Raw genomic sequence first — 25,979 nt, 5'->3', positions numbered from 1 at the left:
AACACTGGGGACAATGAGAAGGATTCCAAAAACTTCCTCCAGAGAGGAAAACACAGATAATATCCCAAGGATGAAGAATCAGAATGGCTTGGACTTCTCCGCAGTAACCTAGGGAACTAGAAGACATGGAGCAATGCCTTTAAAATTCTGAGGAAAATTTTCAGCCTGCAATTCTATACTCAGCCTAATCACCAATCAAGTGTGAGAGCAAAATAAAGATATTCTCAGGCATGCAAAATCTCAAAAAAATTGGCCTTTCATGTACCTTTTTTCAAAAGACAATGCTCTTTCCAATCAAGGAAATACACCAAGAAAGAGGAGGAGATAGAGTCCAGAAAACAGGTGATAGCACATAAGGAATGGGGGAGAGAAATCCCTAGGATGGTTTCTCTGTTCACCTTCAGCGACGGTGAAGGCAGATCCCAGGTTACAGATGTGCAGCAGGCCTACGGAACAACCATGCAGTTGGAGTAATTCTCCAGAAGAGATAACTCTGAGAAGAAAGAACTAAGAATTCCAGATGTGGTTGGTCCCATTGAAAGTGGACTTACACAACTGGGGGAAGATTTTGGAGATGATTAATTTTTTTAAGTGTGTAGACAACTGAGAAGCTGAAAAACGTGGCTTTAAGAAAACAAGCTATGCAACAAGTGAAAATCATGACTTAGCTGTGATTAGTCATAACTGTATTAACACTGATTGTTGGTCACAGAAAAATTGAGATATAACCCTGTTGGGAGAATGGGATAAAAGGAAATGTGCATGTATGTGCTGGTGGGGATGGGGCAAGAGAACAGTAAACCCTTTTGATTTGGTGGGAACTCAGTGGATAATGTCTGAAAGTGAAGAAAGCAAACGAGACCTAGAACTATAAGCATATTATTTAGAAATAAGGAGGCAATTACAGCACTAAAGTAAACAGCTAAAAGAATTGCAAATGGTTGACTCTCAAATCAAAGAATGGAAGGAGGCAGTCAGGGGACTGTTCTGTTTTATCATAAGCCTTGAAGAACTGTTGACTCTACATCTGCTCTTATTTGGCTTTGATAAAAATAAAAATTAAACTATAAAAAATGAAGGGTGAAGGAGAAATTTAAATAAGAAAAAAAGGACACGCAAGGATAACTTATACTTCTCATTATAGAGAAACTCAAAAGAGAATACTCAAAAAATAATGCAAAATAAAGCATTAAGATTAACCTCAAGTATCATTTCCTAAAACATTAAAAAGAGAAAGTTGTGAAGTTCTGTGTTCCTCCACCTTTTTCTTTTTGCTTACCCTCACACTCTGGTCAAACATTGGTGTTTATCCTCTATAAGCTCAAGGTTGGTTAGTACTTGAGTAGAAAATCTGAGCAGCAGCATCTAAACCAGTCTCTTGATTCTCCAGCTATACATCTGGCTTCTCTTGGTGTCTCATCCGATTCCCAGAACATCTTACATCCACCATCTTGCCATTTTCCCTTCTTTCCTGGCTTCCTGATCCACATCATTTGTCCACTGACCCTGACTCATTCCATAGCCGGATCTAGCTGCCTGCATTTGCTTTGACTCCCCTATCCATTTCCTCAATCTAATTCTTAATTCCTGGCTCCCACCTCCTCGTCAAAACTTGGCTAAATCCATTTTGAAAAACCAAGGTGAATGGAATTGCCTGGGAAGAATTTGGAGAATCTGCAGCTCTGTTCTTTCTTCATTCTTGAGAGCCAAGCTAGCAGCTGAGGGCGCATGTGGGGAGAAGTGTGTGTGTGTGTGTGTGTGTGTGTGTGTGTGTGTGTGTATGTGTTAAAGAAGAGGACACAGCCATCTTGGACCCTGTCATGTTTTTTGGGAATACTAACGTATGTTTTTTATATCTTGGTGTATTCTTTCTTTTATTTGTTCTTCCATTTCTTCTAGAAACTGTTCTAAAATTTTAAACCCAGAGGCATCTTTCCAGCTTCCTTGCATGAAGTTGCATATTGACCTCGTATGAGGCTGTGGCAAGACTTCAGTTCATGGTGATTTCACATGAAGTGACATCTGATTCACTTTTAGACTGCATTCCACACCAGTCTGCCCAGCCCTGCAGTTTATGGGCTAACTCACTCCTATTGTCTTTCAACATACGAAGCACTAGATAATGTGTGGTTTGGGTCTTGTCTGGGAAGCTGATTAAGCCACAGTCAGGGACAGCAATCCTACGTGTGAAATGTAACAGGCCTTCCTCTAACAGCTCTGGGGTGACTGGAGGTACTTGGTGCTTTTCTGTTGGGGGACAACCAGCTCACTAGGAAAGCAAACACATTCTTTTCTAGCGTGGGCTTGGTCTATGGTGGTAACATTTGGCAAGTTGAGTAACAGGGAACAGATAACTGTGAACAGATGGGCAACTATTAAAAGATTAGAGGGGCTTTTATCATTTCTCAAATGGCCTTCACCCACCTACCTACAGGACACCCAGTTCCTTCACAAGCTTACGTAATGGATTTAATTTTCTTCTTCCTTTTTTTTTTTTTTTCACTTGCGGTGGAAGTAAAAGCTCTGACATTAAGAGGAAGAGAATAGATGAGAAACTTCTAATTTTGAGTGCCCTTGGGATTAGATGCTGATTTCAGCCGTGCAGAGAACACTGCCCCATATTTTGAAAGAGTGGCTGCTGGCAATTTTAGAGGAGATGACTTTCCAAAACAGACAGTGAGCCTCCCCCATCCGCGTCTGATGACCATCTGACATTTGGATGCAGAATTACCGAGCTATCCATGTGCTTTGATAAGTATAACCTTGTTTTTAAAATAAGGCAATGGCAAGTAATTACATTTAAGCTCAAAACTAAGAGACTACAAAATGCAAAAGAGAAGTGCCTTCCCGGCAGAAAGAGAAAATAGTTACACATCTTAGAGCAATAAAATTTACCCACGCTCTGGGTAGTGTTGTCTGAGATGCAGGAGCGTGTCATCCTCTGTGGCTCAGAATGATGCTTGGAAAGTTCCTAACAGTGAGAAGTGCAGACACTGAGATGAGGCCTGTTTTACTCTCTCTGAGGCAGCAGCCTGATTTTGCCAAGACCATAGGTTGGTATGGTCAGAGTTATGGTACCTGTTAGCTAGATCTCACGAATCTGGCCAAATGAGCTTGGGTTCCATTCCTCAGAGGCTGCCTTAATAACATACATTCCGGGTCAGTAATTCTAAGGGACTCACCTTGTGTATACTCAGTGTGGCTATCTAACATCTGTTTGGAAGCAGGAAGGATGGATAGATACCCAGCCTCACTTTTACCCCCAATTCCTTAGCCAACCTCAAAGCCAGCGTATTTCTGCCAACAGTGTTGGGTAACTCAAGATCACTGTCTCCAGAAACTACCGCACCTAAAACTGAATTTTGTCTAAAAACAACCAACATCAAAGGGAAATAATATTTTAAATTAAAATACCCACCATTCAAAATAATTGCAATTTAAAATAATTTAGCAACAGACCCCTGAAACACACTAATAGCAGGTAGAAGACAATTCGCTCTGGAGGCAATGGCCTCTGTTGGCTCCTTAATGATGCACAGTTTCACAAACTCACAGTTCTCCTGCGCTGTGCTGTTTGGTTTAAGGCAACTAAGTAAACAAGGGGTTAGTATCCCCTGCGGAATTATACTTTAACAGAAAGAATTATTGGAAATGGTTAACGTCTCCTCCCACCATTAGCAATAAGAGTTGACAATATTAATTGTGAATATATATTCTTGGGCTTTTAAGTAAGTGGTGGACATAGATTGTATCATAGCTCAAAGAACCACCCAAGGAAACACTTGATAATGCTGTCAAGAGAGTGAATGTTTGTGTATTGCATATGGGGCTTGTGAAAGTCACTGAATTGAATAAACTCAATAATATTTGGGGGGGTTTTTTGTTCTAAGTTTCATGTTCTTTTGCTTTTCACATATTTCCCTGACATGTAGAAATACTCTCTAGGTAATTAAAGCCCTTCCCAGCAATTTTTATTTTCCTTCTTGCCACTACTAAGGGTGATGGTGTCAGCTTGCTAATCCTGCCTGAGCTCACATGAACTCCATTTGTTCCTGTCTTCTAGAATGGAGGCGATGCAGGGATTGGTGGAGAGACTGGAACAGGCAGTCGGCCGACTGGAGTTGCTGTCTGCGGTGTCACACCGGCCTCCTGGAAACTGTGGGGAAATTAACGGTGTCAACGGAGGTAGGGCCACAAACCGTTGTCATTACCCATCTCTACGTGGGTCACTTCATTTTGTCCCCATCACTTAGTTCTCAAGAAATATTTCTGTCTACTTTCTTCAACTTCCCTACTCCTTCCTTTATATGTGACCATGACATTCACCAGATGCAAGCAATCCATGAAAAATAGAAAGGGAAAAAAAGTTTCAATGCACACTCCACAAAAATTACCAGCACCTCCGCCTGTTAAGAGCATATCCATGTGCCAAGTATCATTATTCTTTCGTTTTGGTGTTTATGCTGCTCTTCCACGCTCAATGACTAAATATATTATCTAAGTGATTATCAAAAAGAAACTAATGTTCTCAGTTGGAATGTAAACTGGAAGGAATTATTATTCTGTAGATTTTAATTTTAAAAAGAACAAGTCATTAATTTTAAGAACTGCAGTTTTAAAAGAGTGAACCCGATGTGAATCCGAATGTGAATTCCTAGTGACATGATCCCATCATGTTGTTTTACTTGTGCCTGCTCCTAACCAAACACACTTTTAAAAATATATGCAAAGGCCTGGCCAGCGTGGCTCGGTGATTGAGCATCATCCTATGAACCAGGAGGTCACAGCTCAATTCCCAGTCAGGGCACATGCCCGGATTGCAGGGCTCAATCCCCAGTGTGGGGCGTGCAGGAGGTAGCCAATCAATAATTCTCTGTCATCACTGATGTTTCTATCGCTCTCTCTCCCTCTCTCTTCCTCTCTGAAATCAATAAAAGCATTTTTTAAATTACATGCTGACACCACACTGAAAAAAATAGATCCTAAAAACTATGTGAGCAAATATAAAAAAATTAACTATTTCTTTAACATGATACCAGGTATTGCAAACTCTCTAAGTTATCTACAGTAATTTTTCCAATTTCTTCTTGCCTAAGCTTGCAGATTTAGCAAATAAAAATACAGGACATCTAGTTAAATTTGAATTTTAGATAAGCTGACTTTTTTGGGGGCGAGGAGTTGTAAGTGTGTTCCAGATACTGCATGGTACACACTTATGCTAAAAATTTATTCCTTATTTATCTGAAATTCAAATTTAACTGGGCTATGTGTATTTAACCTAGCAACTCTATCCTTGTCTCACACAAGGTTCCTCCTTATCTGACCCATTTTGAATCCTGTTAGGCTTTGGGGGCTGAGAAAAGACTTGTGGAAGAGGGGGTTTCAAACAAAGCTTTCGCCAGGCAAGATCCACAGCAGTGCTTCTAGAATTTCAGGCGTATTTGGAGCTGTGCCTTGTATTACATGCCCTGGGACAAAAATTACTGTGTGAGCACAAATGTGCAGGCTGGTTTTTCCCGCTGAACATAATGAAAATTAAAATGCTCTGAGTGCATTGAAAGGGGGTGCTATTTAAAGGAAGGCTGCCAGGGGCCTGTAAGTTGTTTCTGCATCAACAGAGACACATCTACGATTTCATTTTAAGCCTCTTTTTGTTAACTATACAGTTGCTCTGTGAGATTCAGTTAACCTTATTTGCAAGAATATACTTTTATGTTCTCTTCAGTAAATTTGTGTTCCTATTACTTTGGCATCTGGTGAACAAAAGACATTTCTCTAAAATTGCCAACCACAAAATATAAAGCTGGTAAATACATAAAATAAAGTTAAATCCAACTCCCCAGAGATTATGTAGTGTTGTTGAGTAAACGGAAAAAAAAAAACCCTCCATAATTTGAACTTCGCTTACTCAAAGAGCTACTGGACTGCACTTTTTATTTTCTTTATAAAAAATATATTCTGGGGCCCTGGCTGGATGGCTCAGTTGGTTGGAGTGTAACCCTGTTCACCAAAAGGTTGTGGGCTCAATTACCAGTCAGGTCAGGGCACATACCTAGGTTTTGGGTTCAGTCCATGGTCAGGGCATGTACGGGAGGGAACCAATCGATGTTTCTCTCTCTCTCTCTCTCTCTCTCTCTCTCTCTCTCTCTTCCTTTCTCTAAAAGTCAATAAAAGCATATCCTCGGGTGAGGATTAAAAAACATTCTGGGAAAATTAATAGGCTAAGCAAAATTGAAAGGCATATAATTAAATTACTTAAGTATTTAAGCAAATATTTTCTCACTTGTTAAAGTCAGGTCTTTTAAAACAACTAGCCACCAATTTATTATCCTATTTAAAATGAAGTGATAATTAGTAAGTAGGATAGTTAGTAAAATGTCTGAATGATATCCATCCTTAAGACATTTTCAACATTGCTTTCATTTCTTCTTAATTAGTAAGCTTTGGTAATTATCTAAATTCTATTTTGAAAAAACCCTTAAGGACAACCTCTCACCTTAAATATAAACATCAGCATTACAATGATGCTATAATTAAAGTTTAAAAATTATTTTTTATTTAAAAAAAAACTTTTGAAAGGAATCCGGTCCATTACAAATCCATCTATGCACAGACCAAAGAACTGCCTTCTTAATGATACTGGTGTTATGATGTGTTTGCTATGCTTTTTTTATCCCTGACAATCAGGTAAGTTTGGCTCAGCAGTAGAAGAAATATTGTTGCATGCCTGCCAAGTGGCAAGCACTGTAATAGGTGCAAGAAAATCTAAGATGAATCATGTACACAGTCCTAATCCTCTAGGACAGTGGTCGGCAAATTCATTAGTCAACAGAGCCAAATATCAACAGTACAACGATTGAAATTTCTTTTGAGAGCCAAATTTTTTAAACTTAAACTATATAGGTAGGTACATTGTTATTAACTTAATTAGGGTACTCCTAAGGCTTAGGAAGAGCCACACTCAAGGGGCCAAAAAGCCGCATGTGGCTCGTGAGCTGCAGTTTGCCGACCACGGCTCTAGGATCTTTGGTCTCAATGCATTACTATACAGGGCCACAAATGCTTCGATTGCGGGGTGCTCAAAGGATGCAGGCTGGGGAGAAATACAGGTCATCGGAGGCTGCCTGGAGGAGATGTGAGCAGAGCTGAGTGATGAAAAGCCATCAGAAAACATTCCCTTTTATCATTGTACCTTCTCCACCACATTCCTAAAACTTTCCACTACTTTGAATACTGAACAGAGACCTACCTCTCTGGCCTCTCCCACACCAGCAAACAGGTTTGCCTGTTTCCAGATGGATCCATAAGGAATCTTTGGGCTTGCACCCCTTTTAGGTTCTGGAAGTTAGAAGCTAAACTAGGTACCGAAAGCTGCAGACAGCTGTTTCAGTCATCCTTTGGGCCTGTGGAAATGGGCAACTGGGAAAAAGCGAAAAGGAAGGAAAACTTTATCTGACAGATCTATGAGCTTGGATATTTCTGTCCAATATGAGAAAGGCAATCCTAGATTTTGTTTTGGATTTTAGCAGCCTATAGTGCTGAGGTTCTCCATGTTATCTTTTTCAAGATTAGGCATATGAAGTCTAGGACTTGGACAAATTTTTCCTGTAAATTAAGAGGCAGGGAGCGTTCAGAGCACACCAGGCTGAGGCATTGTCACTACAGCTTTTATAGGGATTTGACACATCAAACTTACTCTGCAGTAGCTCAGCAGTCTCTCCTGCCCACCTCTCCTCCCCTGGAGGTGAAGAAGGGACAGAATGCGTGACATCAGCTTTCTTTTCCCACTTGCCCACAGTCCATATTAGCTTCTAGTTGCCCTGGATAACATTGGTAACTGTTGGCAAAGCTATTACAGCACCTGGTCTGGTCAGTCTAGAACAGTGGTTCTCAACCTTCCTAATGTCTCGACCCTTTAATACAGTTCCTCATGTTGTGGTGACTCCCAATTTCATTGTTACAAGTTGAACATAATTAAAGCATAGTGATTAATCACAAAAACAATATGTAATTATATCTGTGTTTTCCGATGGTCTTAGGCGACCCTTGTGAAAGGGTCGTTCGACCCCCAAAGGGGTCGCGACCCACAGGTTGACAACCGCTGGTCTAGAAGGAAGTGCACTGGCTGTGGATGAATGAGGCTTGATTCCGGTTTTGGATCTGCCTCTTACGTGGCATATGGCTTTGGTCAAGTCACGTGCTCTCTTTGCATTTTCATTTATGATCAGAAAAGCCGTGGTGGTGCTCCTTACCTCGTGAGTTTGCGGGAGAATTGAGTGAAAGGTGATAGTGCTTACTGGGGAGGATGAAAAATAGGGAAGTATTGTTTTCTTGAGCCCTTGAGAAGTGTGTAATAAACACTGATTGAAGGAATGAATGACTTAGTGAAGAGAATGAAAATGGATGAGTGATATTAAACTTGCATATTCCCCATGGCAAAGCAGTACCAGCTGTTCATTAAACTACCAGGGAATCACAACATGTCCTTCCTCCAAAGGTGTGGCCCCCTCTGTGGAAGCCTTTGATAAGCTGATGAACAGCACAGTGGCGGAGTTTTTAAAGAAGAGTAGGATTCTTGCTGGCGACGTGGAGACTCATGTGAGTACTTTCCTCTCTTGTCCTGCACGGAAAGATAACACGGTCGGCAAGGAAAGGAGATGGTGGGAGGTGGGTGCACTGCTAGTGGGAGTGTCAAATGTGTGGCCGGTATGGAAAAGAATATAGCGGTTCCTCAAAATAATTAAAGGTAGGATTATCATCCAATCCGGCAATTCCCCTTCTGGATATATGCCCCAAAGAATTAAAAGCAGGATCTCAAAGAGATATTTGTACACCTATGCTAACAGCAGCGTTATTCCCAACAGCCAAAAGACAAGGCAACCCAAGTGTCTGTGGACCATGAATGGATAAGCACAAGGTGGTATACAAGGGAATATTATTCAGCCACAAAAAGGAAGGGAATTCTGACACATGCTACAATAAAGATAAACCTTGAGGATATTATGCTAAGTGAAATTAGCCAGTCACAGAAGACAAATACTGTGTGATTCTATTTATAACGTATCTAGTGTGGTCAAACTCATGGAGATGGAAGGTAGAAAGATGGTTGCCAGGGGTGGGGAGAGGGAGAAATTGGAACTTTTTAAATGGGTATAGAGTTTTAGTTTTGTGATGCAAACTAACTTCAGAAAACGTTCTGGAAATCTGTTGCACAGCAGTGTGAATATACTTAACACTACTATAGTGTACACTTAGAATGGTTAAGATGGTAAATTTTATGCTATGTGTTTTTTACTACAATTAAATATATATGTATAGCTTGAGGAAAGCAAAGTCATAGAATTTGATGATCTCTGGGTTAGTAGAGCCTTTAATGATATCCAGGATCGCTTTCCAGTTTTAGACACTTTTTATACATATTTAAATGTTTAGCATCCTCTCTAAGGCTAGTCATTATTTGCATGCATTTAGTGAAAATCTAATGCAATAGCCAAACCAATTAAAAACCTACAAGTTTATCACCAGGTTCTTCTTTTTCCTTTGCCTATGTTTGTCGAAGAGGATTGAATTCCAACTCCATCTGCTTATAGCTTTCCCAGCAATGAGACAGTCCTGGCAAAACCATTTTCAGATTAGACTTGCATAAAATCTGATTATTGAATGAAGTTGTGGTTTGGGGTTAAAAATCACACATAAGAAGGGATTCTCACGTTGCTCCTTCCCCAATTAGACATTATGTGCAACACCCAACACCAGTCTCCCAGGGGATCAGGTGACTCAAGTTCTACCAGAGGTTCCAGGACTGTAATTGAATAGATGCTTAGCTTATCACATTTGCAACAAATTTGTTCGACACATCTGAGAAGAGTCTTCGAAAAATGAAGACTCTTCTCATGACATCTATTTTTATTAAATATTCCTGTTGAAATACCCACTGACTAAAGAGGGGAAGTTCTAACATACATGAGTTCTAGAAATGTTTATGTAGTGAAATATGTTTGCTTCAAATATATCACAGAGCTATATAATTACTCTGGTCTGTTCTCGAGCTCATATACAGTAAGAGAGTGGCTGAGCTTCTTATATTCTAAGGTGTGATGGTACCTGAAAGATAACATATAAAATGGACTATTACCCCAATACACTAAAAATGATTCTTGAGTCATTGACAAACATTTACTTGCTTGAACACAATCATGATAATTATTGTTTCATTGTTACTATGAATTAATGCTGACATTGTACTTCTGAGGTACATAGTATATTATAACTCTTATTAGTAATATTTCACAAAATTTTGTATAGAAGCTTTTATTTTATTTTTTTATTGTTTACAGTATTACATCGTAGAAGCTTTTTACCAGATAATAATGGAGCCTATAGATAAGTACATTTATTTATTTATTTTTAATATATTTTTATTTATTTCAGAGAAGTGAGAAGGAGAGAGAGATAGAAACATTAATGATGAGAGAGAATCATTGATTGGCTGCCTCCTGCACACCCCACACTAGGTTCAAGCCCATAACCTGGGCATGTGCCCTGACTGGGAATCAAACCGTAACCTCCTGGTTCATAGGTCAACACTCAACCACTGAGCCATGCTGGCCAAGCTAATTTTTTATTTTTTTAAATGTAGCATTTGAATACTAAGTCTCTTCAAATTGCATAGTAAACAGTTCCTTTAAAATCTTTTTAGAACAAAGTTGAGTTATAAACAAAGCATAGCTTGATTTATTATATAAACTTTTTTCTTCTTTCCACTCATTAGCCTGAAAACAGTATGACTCAAATGAAGGAATATTCTCAATAATCAATACATAATATTTTTTAAAAAGGAAAGAAGGAAGGTAGGGAGATAGAGAAGAAAGGAAGGAAAGATGGAAGGGAGGGAGGGAGGGAGGGACAAAGGGGAAAAGAGTGAGGGAGGGGAGATAGATGGAAAAGAAAAAGAGAAAAATACACTTGTTATCTGAAAGTTTGTACTCTGATTCTACAAGACAAAGAAAAGTACAGGCAGCTATCATCCATCTGCCCATTACTTTAATACACTGAACAAGTACCTTATTTTTTCTCTCTTATAGAACCATGTGTCGTTGACAGTAAGCTTGCAGCTGCTGCCTTTCACATAAGCCAGAAGTGGGGGTTGAACTTTGTTCCAAGAACACACCTGTTGCCTAGAGAGAAAAAAAAGAAAACCTCACATACCTGATTGTACAGTATGGAAATTTGAGAATGACACAAATGTGCATCATGTTAAATCCTGTCCCTGCACTTAAAAGCTGTTTCACAGATCCTAATAATGAATACGGGCAGCCAAGCTATGATTTAACGTCTGTCTCGATGTGTTGGCTGCTGGTTGGGCTTAATTTACTGAACACTCAATAGTCTATTGACAGAACAGACCACAAAAAGGGGGAACTAATAGCTACAATTAGGAAGCTCTGCTGAACCGAAGAACATAACAGGTTTAGCAAAGATTAGATCTTGTAAAGCCTTCTTGTATGCAACATAAACCAAAGGGCTTATTCGAATTACTTTTCAACCCAGGACCACTGACAAAGCTTGCACCCCTTTTAAGAAAGAATAAACAACGCATAATTTTATAATAGATGTTTAGAGTATACACAGCCCTCAATGTCACAGCAAAGGATTCTCTAGGAACTGGGCCTATGTAATACCAAGCCCTAGGTCAGACATCATTTATCCTTAAGTGGACAAATATGATTTTTTTAGCAAAGCTATCTTGTTGTTTTTCATGCTATATGGAACTAATCTCGGGTCTATTTCTAACTGATTTGGAAATCATGAAACAGCTGCAAATCGTATGGCTCTTCCTAACTCAAACCCTTTTTGGAAATTTATAGAATTTATGCTTCTGGAAGTCTGGAACATTTGTTTACTATTTTGATTAAAATGGATAAGAAAGAAACAACTGAGAGGTATAACATACGTAAGCATGGTCTGATTAAACCACATTGCACAATTGAGTTCCCTGATTTTATAAAGGACGAACCCTTTTAGACCATTATTGTAGCTGCACTTTTGGTGGGTCACCATCATTATTCTAGATGCTCCTAGTCTTTGTCATTTATTTGAACCCTTTACAAAATGTTTTGTTCAGTTTATACTAGGCTGGCTAGGTAACAAGTTCAAAGGGTGGCAGAATAAGCAGTATCTTCCTCTGAGGAGCACTGGCAGTTCGTACTTGGAATTTAGAGCTGGCTGTGCTTTTTATGGCATGACCTTGAGCTCGTCCCCTGACCTGCTCAGTCATAAGGCTGGACACCTCACTTCCAAGGACCTTTCGGCTCTCACAGCCCCTTGGAGTGACTCACCCGCTGCCTGGGCATTAAAGCCTGAGGGGACAGTTTGGTTTCCAGTTGAAAAGCTTGAGATAGGGCAGCAGCACATCATTATAAGAAGCATCTTGAGCTGGGCCAGGGGAAGCACCTCAACCATCTGACATGCAAAGCAAGCAGAGGAAGCATGTCCGGGAAAGGATACACAGAACACTGAAGACGAAATAGCATCCTGCTTTCCCAGGCTACAGCAGAAAGTCAGACTCCTACCTTTAAAAAGATCCGAGGTCGCCATGAGTCTGTTCTTCTTGGTCTTACAGGTTGTCACTTCTTTACATGGACCTTATTTCTGGGACAATTAAGAACCTTATCTCAGAAATCATTAATACATAAATGCACACTTGTTTGACTCATTCTTTTTGTATTCTGCCTTTGATTTTAGAAAACATCTATGGGTAATTTATACTCATTTATAAAGTGACCATTTGTAATGTTGGTGCTTTATGATCTGGGTCTACACAGGCACCCTCCTGCCTCCACACACACAAAAACATCAGAAGCACAAGTTTTGACTCAGCAAAACAGCCCATTCTGCACATTTTCCTCACTCTCCTGCTCGCCTTCAGCCAAGTTGGTCTCCCATTAACTTCTGGTTTCCTGCTAATTGTTTTAACTTTAACATTTGTTTTTATTATAACTAGAGGTAGATGCCTTGGCGATTTCAAGCCCAAAGGATCTGTATGTCTTTTACATTCTCCAAAAGGCAGGGCTCTAAAATATGACTTGTATAAAGAATTCTGCTTCTAGATTTCATACAGGCTTTAAATTGGGAACCTCCTTTCTTACTGTCTGAGCCAGTTACAATAGTCAGAGTTATTTGAGATGAAATAACTTATAAATCATACATTCCAATATATAGCCCCTTTTACTTTTCCTCCTTTTCCTTCCTTCCTCCCTTCTTCCCTCCTTCCTCTCTCTGTTCTTTCCTTCCTTCCTTCCTTCCTTCGTTCCTTCCTTCCTTCCTTCCTTTCTTTCTCTCTCCCTCCCTCCCTTCCTCCCTCCCTCCCTCCCTCCCTCCCTCCCTCCCTCCCTCCTTTCCTTCCTTCCCTTTTTCCTCTCCTTCTTCCTTCAGAGAAGGAAACTGCAAGCTAGAGAGGTTAGGTGATGTAGGTGAGGTGTTGAATGGAGCACCGTGTCCTGAGGGCAGAGCCAGGACCTGCTGAGCAGCTGTGTCTCCCAACACCTTTGTCGGTAACTGGACTTACCTTTCCCCTTACCAAATTTCCACCACATGAAGAAAGCTCATTATGATGTTTGGCTCAGGCACAAGGGCTGGGGAGAGGGTGGAACATCACTGTAAGTCGTGTCTTTCATGTGTCTTGAGTGAGGCAATAGGGAAAATGGTGACCTCCAGGACAGATGAACTCCATCCCTCCTGGGACTTCACTTCTGCCTCATCACACTGACCTTGTCTCAGCTTGAGCTGTTGCACCATATTTGCAGAATTCAGAAACTTCACAGATATATCAGCCTCTGTTATCATTTCTTCCCAAGAATGTGTAAAATTTTTATTCTCAGCACTGAATACATAATTTGCTACTAAACATATACTTTGACTCACAGCCCATCTCCTGCTAAGTCATTGACCTTAGTTGGACATCCTTGTGACCACTTTTCTATTTAAGAATGTTTGTTTTTAGGGCCTATAATTCCTGTCGGTTTCATCGAGCATTCTAGCTTCATAGCACATTAGAGCGTTGGGCACAGGCTCATGAGAAACTGGACTTGGAATCTAAACATCTCTTGAAGGGCCACCAGACATCAGTAACCACCAGGATTGCCCCATTTACTCTACCAAAAATAAAATATGTCACTAAAATATGTTGCTGAAACAGTGATTATGGTTCCATTAATTTCTCAGGTTAAGATGATACCTGCCTTTTTTTTCTTCCTGGACAGTCAGTGTGCTTTTGCCAAGCTTTCATCTACCTGAGTGCTTTCCTTTTGGCTTCTTAAAGGGAACCTTCTAAGGAAACCTGTGGTAAATCATCAATCCTGACTTTCCTTCTTTTTTCTGTGTTCCCTGGCATAAGCAAAATAGAAGGGCCCAATGATGCGGCGGTGCATTTTGAGCTGACCCAGGCTGCAGTTGCTGGAGATAAGCCATGTCACCCACCCGCTAGCCTGCACCTATGAAAAAATGTAGACTATTGAGTCGCAGATGAATGGCGTTGCTCTACAAAAAAGCACAGCAAGGATTTACAGCTCAGTCCATGCCAGGAGTTCCTGAGGGTAACCAGCAACTTTTTTCCGAAGATTTTTCTCCCTAGAAAGACCCTTTTAGAGGATCGTTTCCCAATGTTAGCCATGACACCCAGTACTGCAAAACACGCTTCCTTTCCCTTTTTCTTGCCTGTTTCTTTTTCCCTATCTTTCCTTCCTTCTAAAACTATGCCAATAATTGGAACATTTGTTGTTGTTTTTTTATCTAGACTTTGGGATTATTTAATTGTTTGCCTAGAGGCTGCTTCAGTGTCTGAAAATTAATATTTGTCTAAAAGTAATGGCTTGACTTCATTTAGATTATCTTGTTATTTATATTCATGCATCTATCTCCACAAAACATGCACACACACATGCACACGCATGCACATGTGCATATGCATCATTCACCTACGTATTGCTCAGAATTCTGTATTAGCAACACATGAGAAAAAACAGTCTTGGTCAAATATATGAGAGCTCTGACCCAAGGGTCACTCTAATTGTAAGAAATGTGTTTGCAAATTTGTCAGTGTGCATAAGGCAAGAACAAGATATGCTTTCTCACCTGTAGTATATTTTTTCACTTTCTAGTTGTATTTAGATTGTGGTTTAACACTGCAAGCTTTAAAACATAGCATTATACATTTTATAAGACACTGCAAGTAACTTTTTACTATATTAAATATAAGATGTGTTGGTAATGTAAAAGAAAACACGGTATTCAATGAATTAGTAACTTATCACTCGTGTGCATTGGCAATAGAAATCCTTCCCCTTTCAGAAAACACTTGGCAAAGTGAATAGTTTAAATAGTAAGGTACTTGGAATGCTGATACTTTCAACTGCTTTAGTTAAAACAGATGAATATGCAATAGAGGTAGTATGCTTTACCTTTGGGGGCCCACATGTTGAGTGCTGGGTTTTATTTCAAGGTTCCAGGAGTATGTTGTTTTCCTCTGGCCCTCTCAGTGTCCAGCACTGTGCCCATAGTAAATGGTTAATATATGTTTGCTAAGTGAATGAATGAAAACAAATGTTTAAATGCATGAATCAATTCTATAATGAATTATGGAATCAGTGGATGTATGGATATGCTATGGCTGACAATTTGAATCAAGTAATGCCCTAGACCCGTGGTCGGCAAACTGCGGTTCGCGAGCCACATGCAGCTCTTTGGCCCCTTGAGTGTGGCTCTTCCTAAGCCTTAGGAGTACCCTAATTAAGTTAATAACAATGTACCTACCTATATAGTTTAAGTTTAAAAAATTTGGCTCTCAAAAAGAAATTTCAATCGTTGTACTGTTGATATTTGGCTCTGTTGACTAATGAGTTTGCCGACCCTAGACTAACAGTTCAAAAAAAATCAAGGCCAGGTTTTTAAGTCATGAAGTAGCAAATGAAATAGGAAGAAATATAGACTATAGATTTTTGTTTACACACACAGTCACACACACACACACACACACCCTGAATTTATCATAGCTCTGACAATTAATCTAGTACTTCCCTTATTTCCTTCATTCTCATTCTTGTTTTGTAGTTAAGGAAAGTGAGCCATTGACAGTCTAGAGCTCCAAGACATCTTCAGAAAGCTAAATGAGAATTCATAAGTGACGTGAAAATCCATCAATATATTAACGTAGTCATTGCCAGTAGACATCCCATGAGCTCTATAGGAGACAGGATATTTTTCTGAACCTTATGTATGTATTTTAAACTAAAGGTCACATTAAAAGAGAAATCGAATTTTGTTTGGTGTTTCTGTCTGGATTGGGTTTTGGCAGATGCTTTCCCCTTCTATCATTAGCATTCAGAATGATGGTAATCAGGCAAGAAATAACTTTGGAGTCTGAAAGGGCCAGTTGGGAAATTAAATATTTGTCTGGGACTTCACTGCGTATTTCCAACAATTTATTCTCCCTGGTTTCAAGAGTCTTTACCTGTATTTATATAATTTTAAACATCTGGGTAGAAAGTGGGGAAAAATTCAGTAGCTTGTCTAAATATATCCAAATACAGACAGTCCCAAACTTTTAATTGGGGATCCTACCCCAAAGTTCATTCACAAATTAGTTCTTAGAAACCTGGAAGACATTTGCCCATAGACCTAATGTAAGAGATGGGTGGCTCAGTTTTTACACAAAGATACAGAAAAGCATTACTCCATTTATAGGACACAGACCACTGCTGTCTACAAAGTCTCTGCTAATGGTTCACCACAAGATAAGTACAGAAATTGTGAGTAAGACTGGAATTCTTATAACAATCTAACAGAGTCATTTTAAGTCTGTTAAACCTATTATCTGGTTTTCATTTCATGTTTCTAGTGATGCTCTTTAATTTATTTTATAAAAGTATTAGTCTGTGACAGATGAAAAATTAAAAATAAATACCTTCACTAAAGGTTTTTTGAGCAGCACTTATGTAATGCAGAATGTTAGAAAAATTCTTCCACTCTGCTTTTATTTAAATGAAGCAGGAAAATGATAGCACTAAATGAAAAACCGTAGTTTATCATGAATGCTGGTGCCTGAGAGAGTGTGAGTTTAATTAGAGAAAGATCAATAAATAAATAAATAAATAAATAAATAATGATTTCTGTACAGATTATTTATACTTTTAGCTGATATCGGGCCTATTTCTACATTCACTACCAAACTTAGGATTTTTTTTCCTTATGAGTGTATATCACACTCCTTTGATTATAAGAATAACGTTGGGGAACCAAGATGGCGGCATAGGTTAACGCCGGAGTTTGCTGCCTCGAACAACCACTTCAAAAATACAACTAAAAGACAGAACGGACATCATCCAGAACCACAGGAAAGCTGGCTGAATGGAAGTTCTACAACTAGGAGGAAAGAGAATAACATACCGAGACTCAGAGGAGGCGCAGTGCTGAAGTGAAATACTAAGGTGTGGAGTGCATGTGGAGCAGGCTGGTGGCGGAAGGTGCGGTTGTTGTTTTCAATCAGGAGGGAGTTTCAGACTCTGAGCTCCAGATCCGGGCAGGTCTCTAGGGACCCAGACTCAAATGGGAGAAGCGGGACTGTCTGGCTTCGGTCGCAAATCGAAGGCAGCCTTCTCTCCAAGGTTTGCAGCGGATGCTGAGACTGTGAGTGGCAGAGCCCCTGGGGATGGAACTGAGAGCAGCCATAACTGCTCGCTCCGCCCGCCCTGTAGATCCCCAGGGACCCGCCCCTCCCAAGCCCTGCACAGAGGCATTTGCTGGATAGCCTCAGGCAAACGCTAGATTAGCACTGCCCTAGAGATCCAGCACAGAAGCTCTCCCACTGCAGACACAGCTGACTCTCATAGCCAGTTAGCCTGGAGGGCAAATCACCCCCAGTATTGCTGACAACCATCAAGGCTTAACTACAACAAGACTGCGCACAAAGACCACAAGGGGGTGCACCAAGAAAGCTTAAAAAATGCGGAGACAGAGAAACATGACAGAAATGGAGGATATAGAGCTAAAAAACGCACTTTTAAGGTCTTTCAATAATTTTCTAGAAACCACCAATAAATGTAGTGAGATCCTCAAGAAATCTAGTGAGACCCTCGATGTTGTGATAAAGAACCAACTAGAAATTAAGCATACACTGACTGAAATAAAGAATATTATGCAGACACCCAACAGCAGACCAGAGGAGCGCAAGAATCAAGTCAAAGATTTGAAATGCAAAGAAGCAAAAAACACCCAACCGGAAAAGCAAAATGAAAAAAGAATCCGAAAATACGAAGATAGTGTAAGGAGTGTAAGGACAGATTCAAGCGTACCAACATCAGAATTATAGGGGTGCCAGAAGATGAGAGACAGCAAGATATTGAAAACCTATTTGAAGAAATAATGACAGAAAACTTCCCCCACCTGGTGAAAGAAATAGACTTACAGGTCCAGGAAGCGCAGAGAACCCCAAACAAAAGGAATCCAAAGAGGACCACACCAAGACACATCATAATTAAAATGCCAAGAGCAAAAGACAAAGAGAGAATCTTAAAAGCAGCAAGAGAAAGAAACTCAGTTACCTACAAGGGAATACCCATACGACTGTCAGCTGATTTCTCAACAGAAACTTTGCTGGCCAGAAGAGAATGGCAAGAAATATTCAAAGTGATGAATACCAAGAACCTACAACCAAGATTACTTTATCCAGCAAAGCTATCATTCAGAATTGAAGGTCAGATAAAGAGCTTCACAGATAAGGAAAAGCTAAAGGAGTTCATCACCACCAAACCAGTATTATATGAAATGCTGAAAGGTATCCTTTAAGAAGAGGAAGAAGAAGAAAGAGGTAAAGATACAAATTATGAACAACAAACATGCATCTATCAACAAGTGAATCAAGTGAATAAATAATCTGATGTACAGAATGAACTGGTGATTATAATAGAATCAGGGACATAGAAAGGGAATGGACTGACTATTCTTGGGGGGGAAAGGGGTGTGGGAGATGCGGGAAGAGACTGGACAAAAATCGTGCACCTATGGATGAGGACAGTGGGTGGGGAGTGAGGACGGAGGGTGGGGCGGGGAACTAGGTGGAGGGGAGTTATGGTGGGAAAAAAAGAGGAACAAATGTAATAATCTGAACAATAAAGATTTAATTAAAAAAACAGGAATAACGTTGGAATTCACAAATGGGATTTAAAAAAGCAGAAAAAGATTTTCTGAGGACAACTAAGCAGGAATTGAGAGCAAAGAGATCATATGTACACTTTAAAAGGTTCACCCTTATTAAAAATGAAGTCTGGAACAGTACTCATTGAATTGCTGACAATAGTCATTTTTAATAGGAGGACTTACTGAAAGCTTTTACCTCCTAACACCCATGTCTTTTGAAATTTTTACAAGTATGTGTTTACTGTTATCACTAGATGAAGGGGAAAGGGTACTTTAAGAAAAAAAAAATCTTGGAATCAAGGTATTGCATGGAAGGGAGTTCACTGAACAGCAAAAGACACGTGGGTAAATGCAGGCACCAGGTGGTGTCATCCCATGCAGCGTGGCTGTAGGGCACCCTAGTCGTCAGGGTTCTGAGCTGCCTGGGAAATCATAGGGACGTGGGGATCCACTATTTCAGCAACAACTCTTCACGGGAAGATCTCAGTATAGATGGATTGATGTGGGGTAGATATCATTGTTGAATGAACAAAATCTGATTCATAGATAATTTTATCATCAGTAGGGATCAACTTTATTTTCCTGCCTTATTTTCACTTTTCATATTAGTAAAAGAGGCCATTGCAAAGAAGAGGAGAGAAAACTAATATTTATTGAGGGCCTGCTGTGTGCCAGGCACTTTGCCAGCTATTGACAAGCATTGCTTCACTAAATTATTAGGAGCACCCTTAGGTAGGTAACATTCGGGATAAAGAAGCCAAGACTCAGAAAGGTCAGGTAACTTCTTATGGCCCTGCAGCTAGTAAGGGGCAGAGTTGGATTATGTCTCAAGTCTGTCTGAAGATATAAAGCCCACAGGTTCTCTACTACACCACTGCTTTCTAATCATTTAAGTGATTCATTACTAAGCAGTCGTTACTGAGCTTCTGTTGTAAGAAAGGCCCTGTTGTGTAAGGCACCCACTGGTGTAGTCCTCAAGAACGCATTACCTCCTTGGAGACACAAGGCATATGTGTATGTGCATGGCCGTTAAATGAGAGAATGGCTTCAATACCCAAGTGGAAGGACAATGCTTAGAGTCGCAGTGCACTCTAGAATAAGGAGTGCCTGTTGTCTCTAGTATTTCGGAGCGGTCTTGGAACCGTCAACTGTTCTTCCCTTGTGTAGACCCAAGACTCATCAACCAGGAAATTCTAACTTCCTACATCAAAAGATTTGGTTTAAACATGTTGATAAATTCTTTAGATACCTTAAGTGTTAGAAAAACAAATAAGAGATTTGGAGAGGGGCCAAACTGCCAAATGTTTTGTAGCTACACAATGATTGAATTTGAAAATGAAGTTAATTTAGGGGAATAGTTTTTTCCAGATTACAAACTTGTAACAATATTCACATCCATCAGAAAAGCCAATGTACTTAAACAATAGTGGGTTCTTTTATTTTCTATTCCTATGTCTTAAGAAATGCTCACTGTTTTATAACTTTTTCAAATCTTTGATGTTTTACAATATAAATTGCAACAATTATTTGTTTTTTTTTAATTAGAATGATTGGTTTTATTATTATAGATTTTGCAAATTTCTCTGCACATTCAATTTTTGTACCCTGTTTGCTTAACTTAGACCAAATATTCTGAGTATCTTCCCATGTCAGTAAGTTGAGGTCTACATTATTTTTAATGACTGCATAGTAAGGTTACACCATAATTGATTTACACAATCAAAACTGTATGTAGGTGAGATGATGTATACTGGTATACACTTATGCAGGGCCCAGACTAGGGAGGCCCCAGGATGTGACCCTGACAGGGAGCACACCTGGGCTCCTGCCTAGCCTCACCCTGGCCTTTTCCCTGCAATGATGATCATCTAATACTATTTACAATAATATTAAAAATTAGTGACATTTGATATTTTCAAATTTTCCCCTATTAGGAATACAATTGCAAGCATTTTCTTTTGAAAACCTTTCATATTGTACAGTTATTTCCTCAAGGCAAATTCCTAGAATAGGAAGTGTGCTAGGTCAATGGCAAGCGCTCCCTAATATTTATTGTCTCCACCCCTCTCTCCCCGACACACGCATTGTACTAATTCATATACTTGCAGTGTCTAAACATTCTTTAGGCTATGTGGTAATCATTACAAACTAGGAAAAAAGGACTTTAGGGAAATGATTTGAATGCACAGTAACATTCATGGCATTTCTTTTTAAAAAATACTTTGCCCTCTGCTGGATAAGCAGGAAAATAAAAGCAAAGCTATATTTCCTTATATAAATCATTTTTTTCTTTTTACGAAAGAAAACCATTGATCTCCGGTTTTCATTTTGACTTACCAAAAAATTTGTTTAAATTGCCTATTTGGGGGTGGATCTGACGTGTTTTGGGTGGAGTTGGTTGGGTGTTGAGATCACTGGACCAAAAATGCATCTGAGATGCATAATGGGAGATTCCAGGCTTAGCTGCAGCAAGGACACATTAGAGCTGTCTTAGCGTCAGAACTGTGCACCAGGGCTGCTGTAAATACTTATGTGAGTTGCCAAGGCAACAGTCCTATTAATGAAGAATAAACCTCTTTTATTGTCAGTTCCTGAATGATTTTTTTTTTTACAAAATGTGCCTCGTAGTCTAACATTGACTCTCAATCTACCTACTCATCTTTCCTTTCCAGACTGCAAAACTATTTAGCTCTGTTCAATAAGCATGCCTCCTTTCTCTGCCAATGAGAGTGGTATCATTGAAAGGAAAAAACCAGTCAACTGTAAAGGCAGTAAATAGACTAATTTATAACAATTACCTAATATAAAATTATTGCCCTTTTGATGTATGTTTTGGCTAAGGCAGAGCCTGAAATTGACTGGGACTTTGTTGGTATTTGAGCAGGCCAGAGTCTTTAAATTAGCTTGTCTTTATGATTTAATGGAGCACTGCCAACATATTTTTAAGTAAGTGGAGTGTGACATTATTGCTTCCTTTCCCTAGTGAGACTGTAAATTTAGATGTAAATTGTGCACACACTGGATACTTCAAAAAGGCAGCCAAAGCTGAGTCATAGGCTTTAGCAAAACCTGTTGTTTTGAACAGCAGAGAGCCATGATAAGGGAAACGCTGGTTAGAAATGACTGGGTACTAACCATTGTGATTCCTGGGTTCTAGAAAGAAGAGTTCTTTTCTTCAAAAAAGAATACATTCCCTTTTTTGTGTTAATCCTCACCCGAGGATATTTTTTTCCATTGATTTTTTTGGGAGAGTGGAAGGAAGGGAGAGAGATTGGGAGGGAGAGAGAGAGAGAGAAAGAGAGAAACATAAATGTAAGAGACACATCTATTGGCTGCTGGACTCGGGGCAGGGAAGGAACCTGCAACCCACGTACGTGCCCTTGGCTGGGAATCTGTCAATCAAATCCAAGACCCTTCACAGTGCGGGCCGATGCTCTGCCTCTGAGCCACACCAGCCAGGGCCATTCCCTTTTTTTTAAATTAAATTTCTTGGGGTGACATTGGTCAACATGAACATATAGGTTTCAGGTGTGGGTTTCTTGGTTACAAGATCTGTATATTGCACCATGCACCCACCCCCCACAGTCAAATCTTCTCCTGTCACCTTATATTAGGATCCCCTTTTCTCCCCACTCCCTTCCCTCTGGCAACCACAGTGCTGTTTGTGTTCACAAGTTTCAGTTTTATATCCCACATATGAGTGAAATCATATGGTTCTTAGCTTTTTCTGACTGACTTATTTCACTTTGCATAATGTTCTCAAGGTCCATCCATGTTGTTGCAAATGGCAGTAGTTCATCTTTTCCCATGGCTGAGCAGTATCCATTGTGTATATGTGCCACATCTTCTTTATCCAGTCCTCTATCACAGGACACTTTGGTTGTTTCTATGTCCCGGCCACCGTGAATAATGCTGCAATAAACACAGAGGTGCATATATCTTTGAAAATACATGCTTTCGAGGTTTTCAGGTATATACCCAGGAGCGGGATTGCTGGGTCTCAATTTTTTGAGAAATCACCAGACTGCTTTCCATAATGGTTGTACCAGTCTACATTCCCACCAGCAGTGAATGAAGATTCCCTTTTTCCACAACCTCTCCAACACCTGTTATTGGTGATAGCCATTCCCCTTTATAATGAGAGTGTTTCTTGTGTTTTGTCAAGCCAACCGAATGGGAAAACTTAACTTTTCAGTCGTGATTATCAGCCAACCATTTTTTTCAAGATTGGGCGTTTGTTGTCCATTCTATACAGCTAATACCTTATCACTTACCACTCATATTCACTGACCCTTCACTGTGTTCACCACTTGTTTCCCCTGATTTATAACTAGTAGAACCTAGGCACATAGAAGCTACTCAGAAAATACTTTTTTAAAAAGCTAATTAATAAATTTCTATTTCACTCCGTTATATCTTTGAAATAAATGTTCTGATAATAAAATTGAAATATTTCATGTAGAAAAATTGACAATAAATTTGAAGAAGAGAGCAAAAACCATTTATAGTGCCACTTCTGAGAAATAACTGCCATTGATTTGATGGTTTACTTATTTCATAAGGACAAAATTCTGTTTTCTCTTTGATAACATAGCATCAACACCATAATATGTGGCAGCCATACGTAAGAGACAAGTGACACATGCCGAGCACGGGGTGGGATATTAAGATGCCCACTGAAATGATGTCGCCAATTACAGGCCAAGGGAAGGTGACCCTTATCCTGTGTCACTGTGGCTATTTCAACGACAAACAGCAATCAACCTGATTTCTCATTTCTTAACTTCCAGCTTTAGACTATGTTGCTGACAAAACAGATTTTGCCCTCAGAACAAGTTTTAGCACAAGCAGATGTGCCAGTTTCTTTGCTAATGGTAATTCTGGCTTCTTGTGACCTTTTCTATTTGGCACATGGAGAAGAGAGAGAGCCCTTTCCCAAACTTATGCAAACTTGGCAAAAGTCCATGGGAACTAAAGAAGTCATAGCAAAGAAGCATTAAGTACTTGTATATTTTTTCTTGGGTTGTGATGGCATAGAGAGGCAGTTTGTGCCATCACAACCCAAGATAATCTTCCCCAATTATCTTCATTAGTCACCAAGCATCCACAGATAAATATGACAAAAATAACCATGATAAGCACAAAAAACAAAATCTCACTTAGTGAGTATAAAAGCATCTTTAGAGAACATTGCCATTTTTGTTGTTGTTAATCCTCACCCGAGGGTATTTTCCATTGATTTTTAGGAAGAGTAGAAGAGGGAGGGAAAGACAGAGAGAAATATCAATGTAAGAGAAACACGTTGATTGGTTGCCTCCTGCACACGCCCTGACCAGGGCCTGGGCCAGGGAGGAGCCTGCAACCAAGGTAGGTGCCCTTGACCGGAATCAAACCCGGGACCCTTAGGTCTGTAGGCCAACACTCTATTCACTGAGCCAAACTAGCTAGGGCAACATTGCCATTTTTAACAAACAGAAACATTTCAGGTAAAAACTGTGTTAATCTTAGAGCCTCTGAGTGACCTCTCCTTCCACCATACAGTACCACCATCCTCTCCACCAGATAACTGCTCCTAAGCCCCTCCCACATAGGTATAAATAACCCCCCTCTCCCTGCGCCCCCCCCCCCCACACACACATTGTCCAGAAGTCTACATACTTACATCAAAGGCAGGTAACAGGGAGATTCTCTGTCACCAAGAGGATGAAACTGCGATGGAAGTTCCAAAGTTGTCTGAAAATGAAAATGGAATACGTTTTTCCACATTAAAAAAAAAAGTGGAGGCCCACTCAGTGGTTGAGTGTCGACCTATAAACCAGGAGGTCACAGTTTGATTCCCTGTCAAGGCACATGTCTAGGTTGCAGGCTCGATCCTAGTGTGGGGCATGCAGGAGGCAGCCAATCAATGATTCTCTCTCATCGTTGATGTTTCTATCTCTCTCTCCCTCTCCCTTCCTCTCTGAAATATAAATAAAGAACTGAAAAGGAATGCTAGAGAGCAAAAACACTGTAGCAGAAATGGAAAAAAAAAATGGATTTAATGGACCTATTAGTAGACTGGATGTAGCTGAGGAAAGACTGAGGTAGAAGATAGATGTATCTATAAAGTCTTCAAAACTAAAAAGGAAAAAAAAAACAAGACTGAAAAGAAAAACCCAGAATAGAATATCCAAGTATTTTGTGACAACTGCAAAGGTGTCACATATGTATAATGGAAATACTAGAAGGAGAAGAGAGAAAGGAATGGAAGAAATATTTGAAATTGTAATGACTGAGAATTTCACCCAAAATGAATGTCAGACACCAATGCACAGATCCAGAAAACTCAGAGAACACCAAGCAGCATAAATGGCAAAAATAAATAAATAAATAAATAAATAAATAAAAAAAATACACCACAACTCTATACCACTGCATATCATTTTCAAATTACAGAAAATCAAAGATAAATAAAAAATTCTGAAAGAAGGAAAGGAAAACAATGTCATATCTATAAAGGAACAGAAATAAGACTTAACATTTGATTTCTCAGAAATCATGCAAGAAAAGAAGAGAGTGGAGTGAAATATTTAAAGTGTGGAGAGAGAAAAAACTACCAACCTAGAATTCTGTTTCTTGTAAAATTATTCTTCAAAAGTGAAGGAGAAATAAAGGCTTTCTTAGACAAACAAAAATTGAGAGAATTTGTTGCCAGTAGACCTGCCTTGCAATAAATGTTAAAACAAGTTCTTTAAAGGGAATGAATATAAGTTAGAAACTTGAATATATATTAAGAAAGAAAGAGCATC

General features: G+C 39.5%; 1 protein-coding gene across 1 annotated transcript in view; it reads left to right on the top strand.

Moving 5' to 3' along the window:
- Positions 1-25,979, top strand: part of CAP2 (cyclase associated actin cytoskeleton regulatory protein 2) — a 141,190-nt gene that overhangs the window by 17,669 nt on the left and 97,542 nt on the right. Inside the window, exons 2-3 of the mRNA XM_070405687.1 lie at positions 4,064-4,185; positions 8,498-8,598. Coding sequence (XP_070261788.1) covers positions 4,065-4,185; positions 8,498-8,598 — 222 coding nt within the window. The 5' untranslated portion in view covers position 4,064. The remainder of the gene's footprint in view (positions 1-4,063; positions 4,186-8,497; positions 8,599-25,979) is intronic.

The sequence above is a fragment of the Myotis yumanensis genome, unplaced genomic scaffold, assembly GCF_028538775.1.
Source record: "Myotis yumanensis isolate MYYU_CA2020_CCGP unplaced genomic scaffold, mMyoYum1.0.hap1 SCAF_2, whole genome shotgun sequence".
Classification (NCBI taxonomy): Eukaryota; Metazoa; Chordata; class Mammalia; order Chiroptera; family Vespertilionidae; genus Myotis; species Myotis yumanensis.
This window is presented reverse-complemented; position numbering and strand designations above follow the sequence as displayed.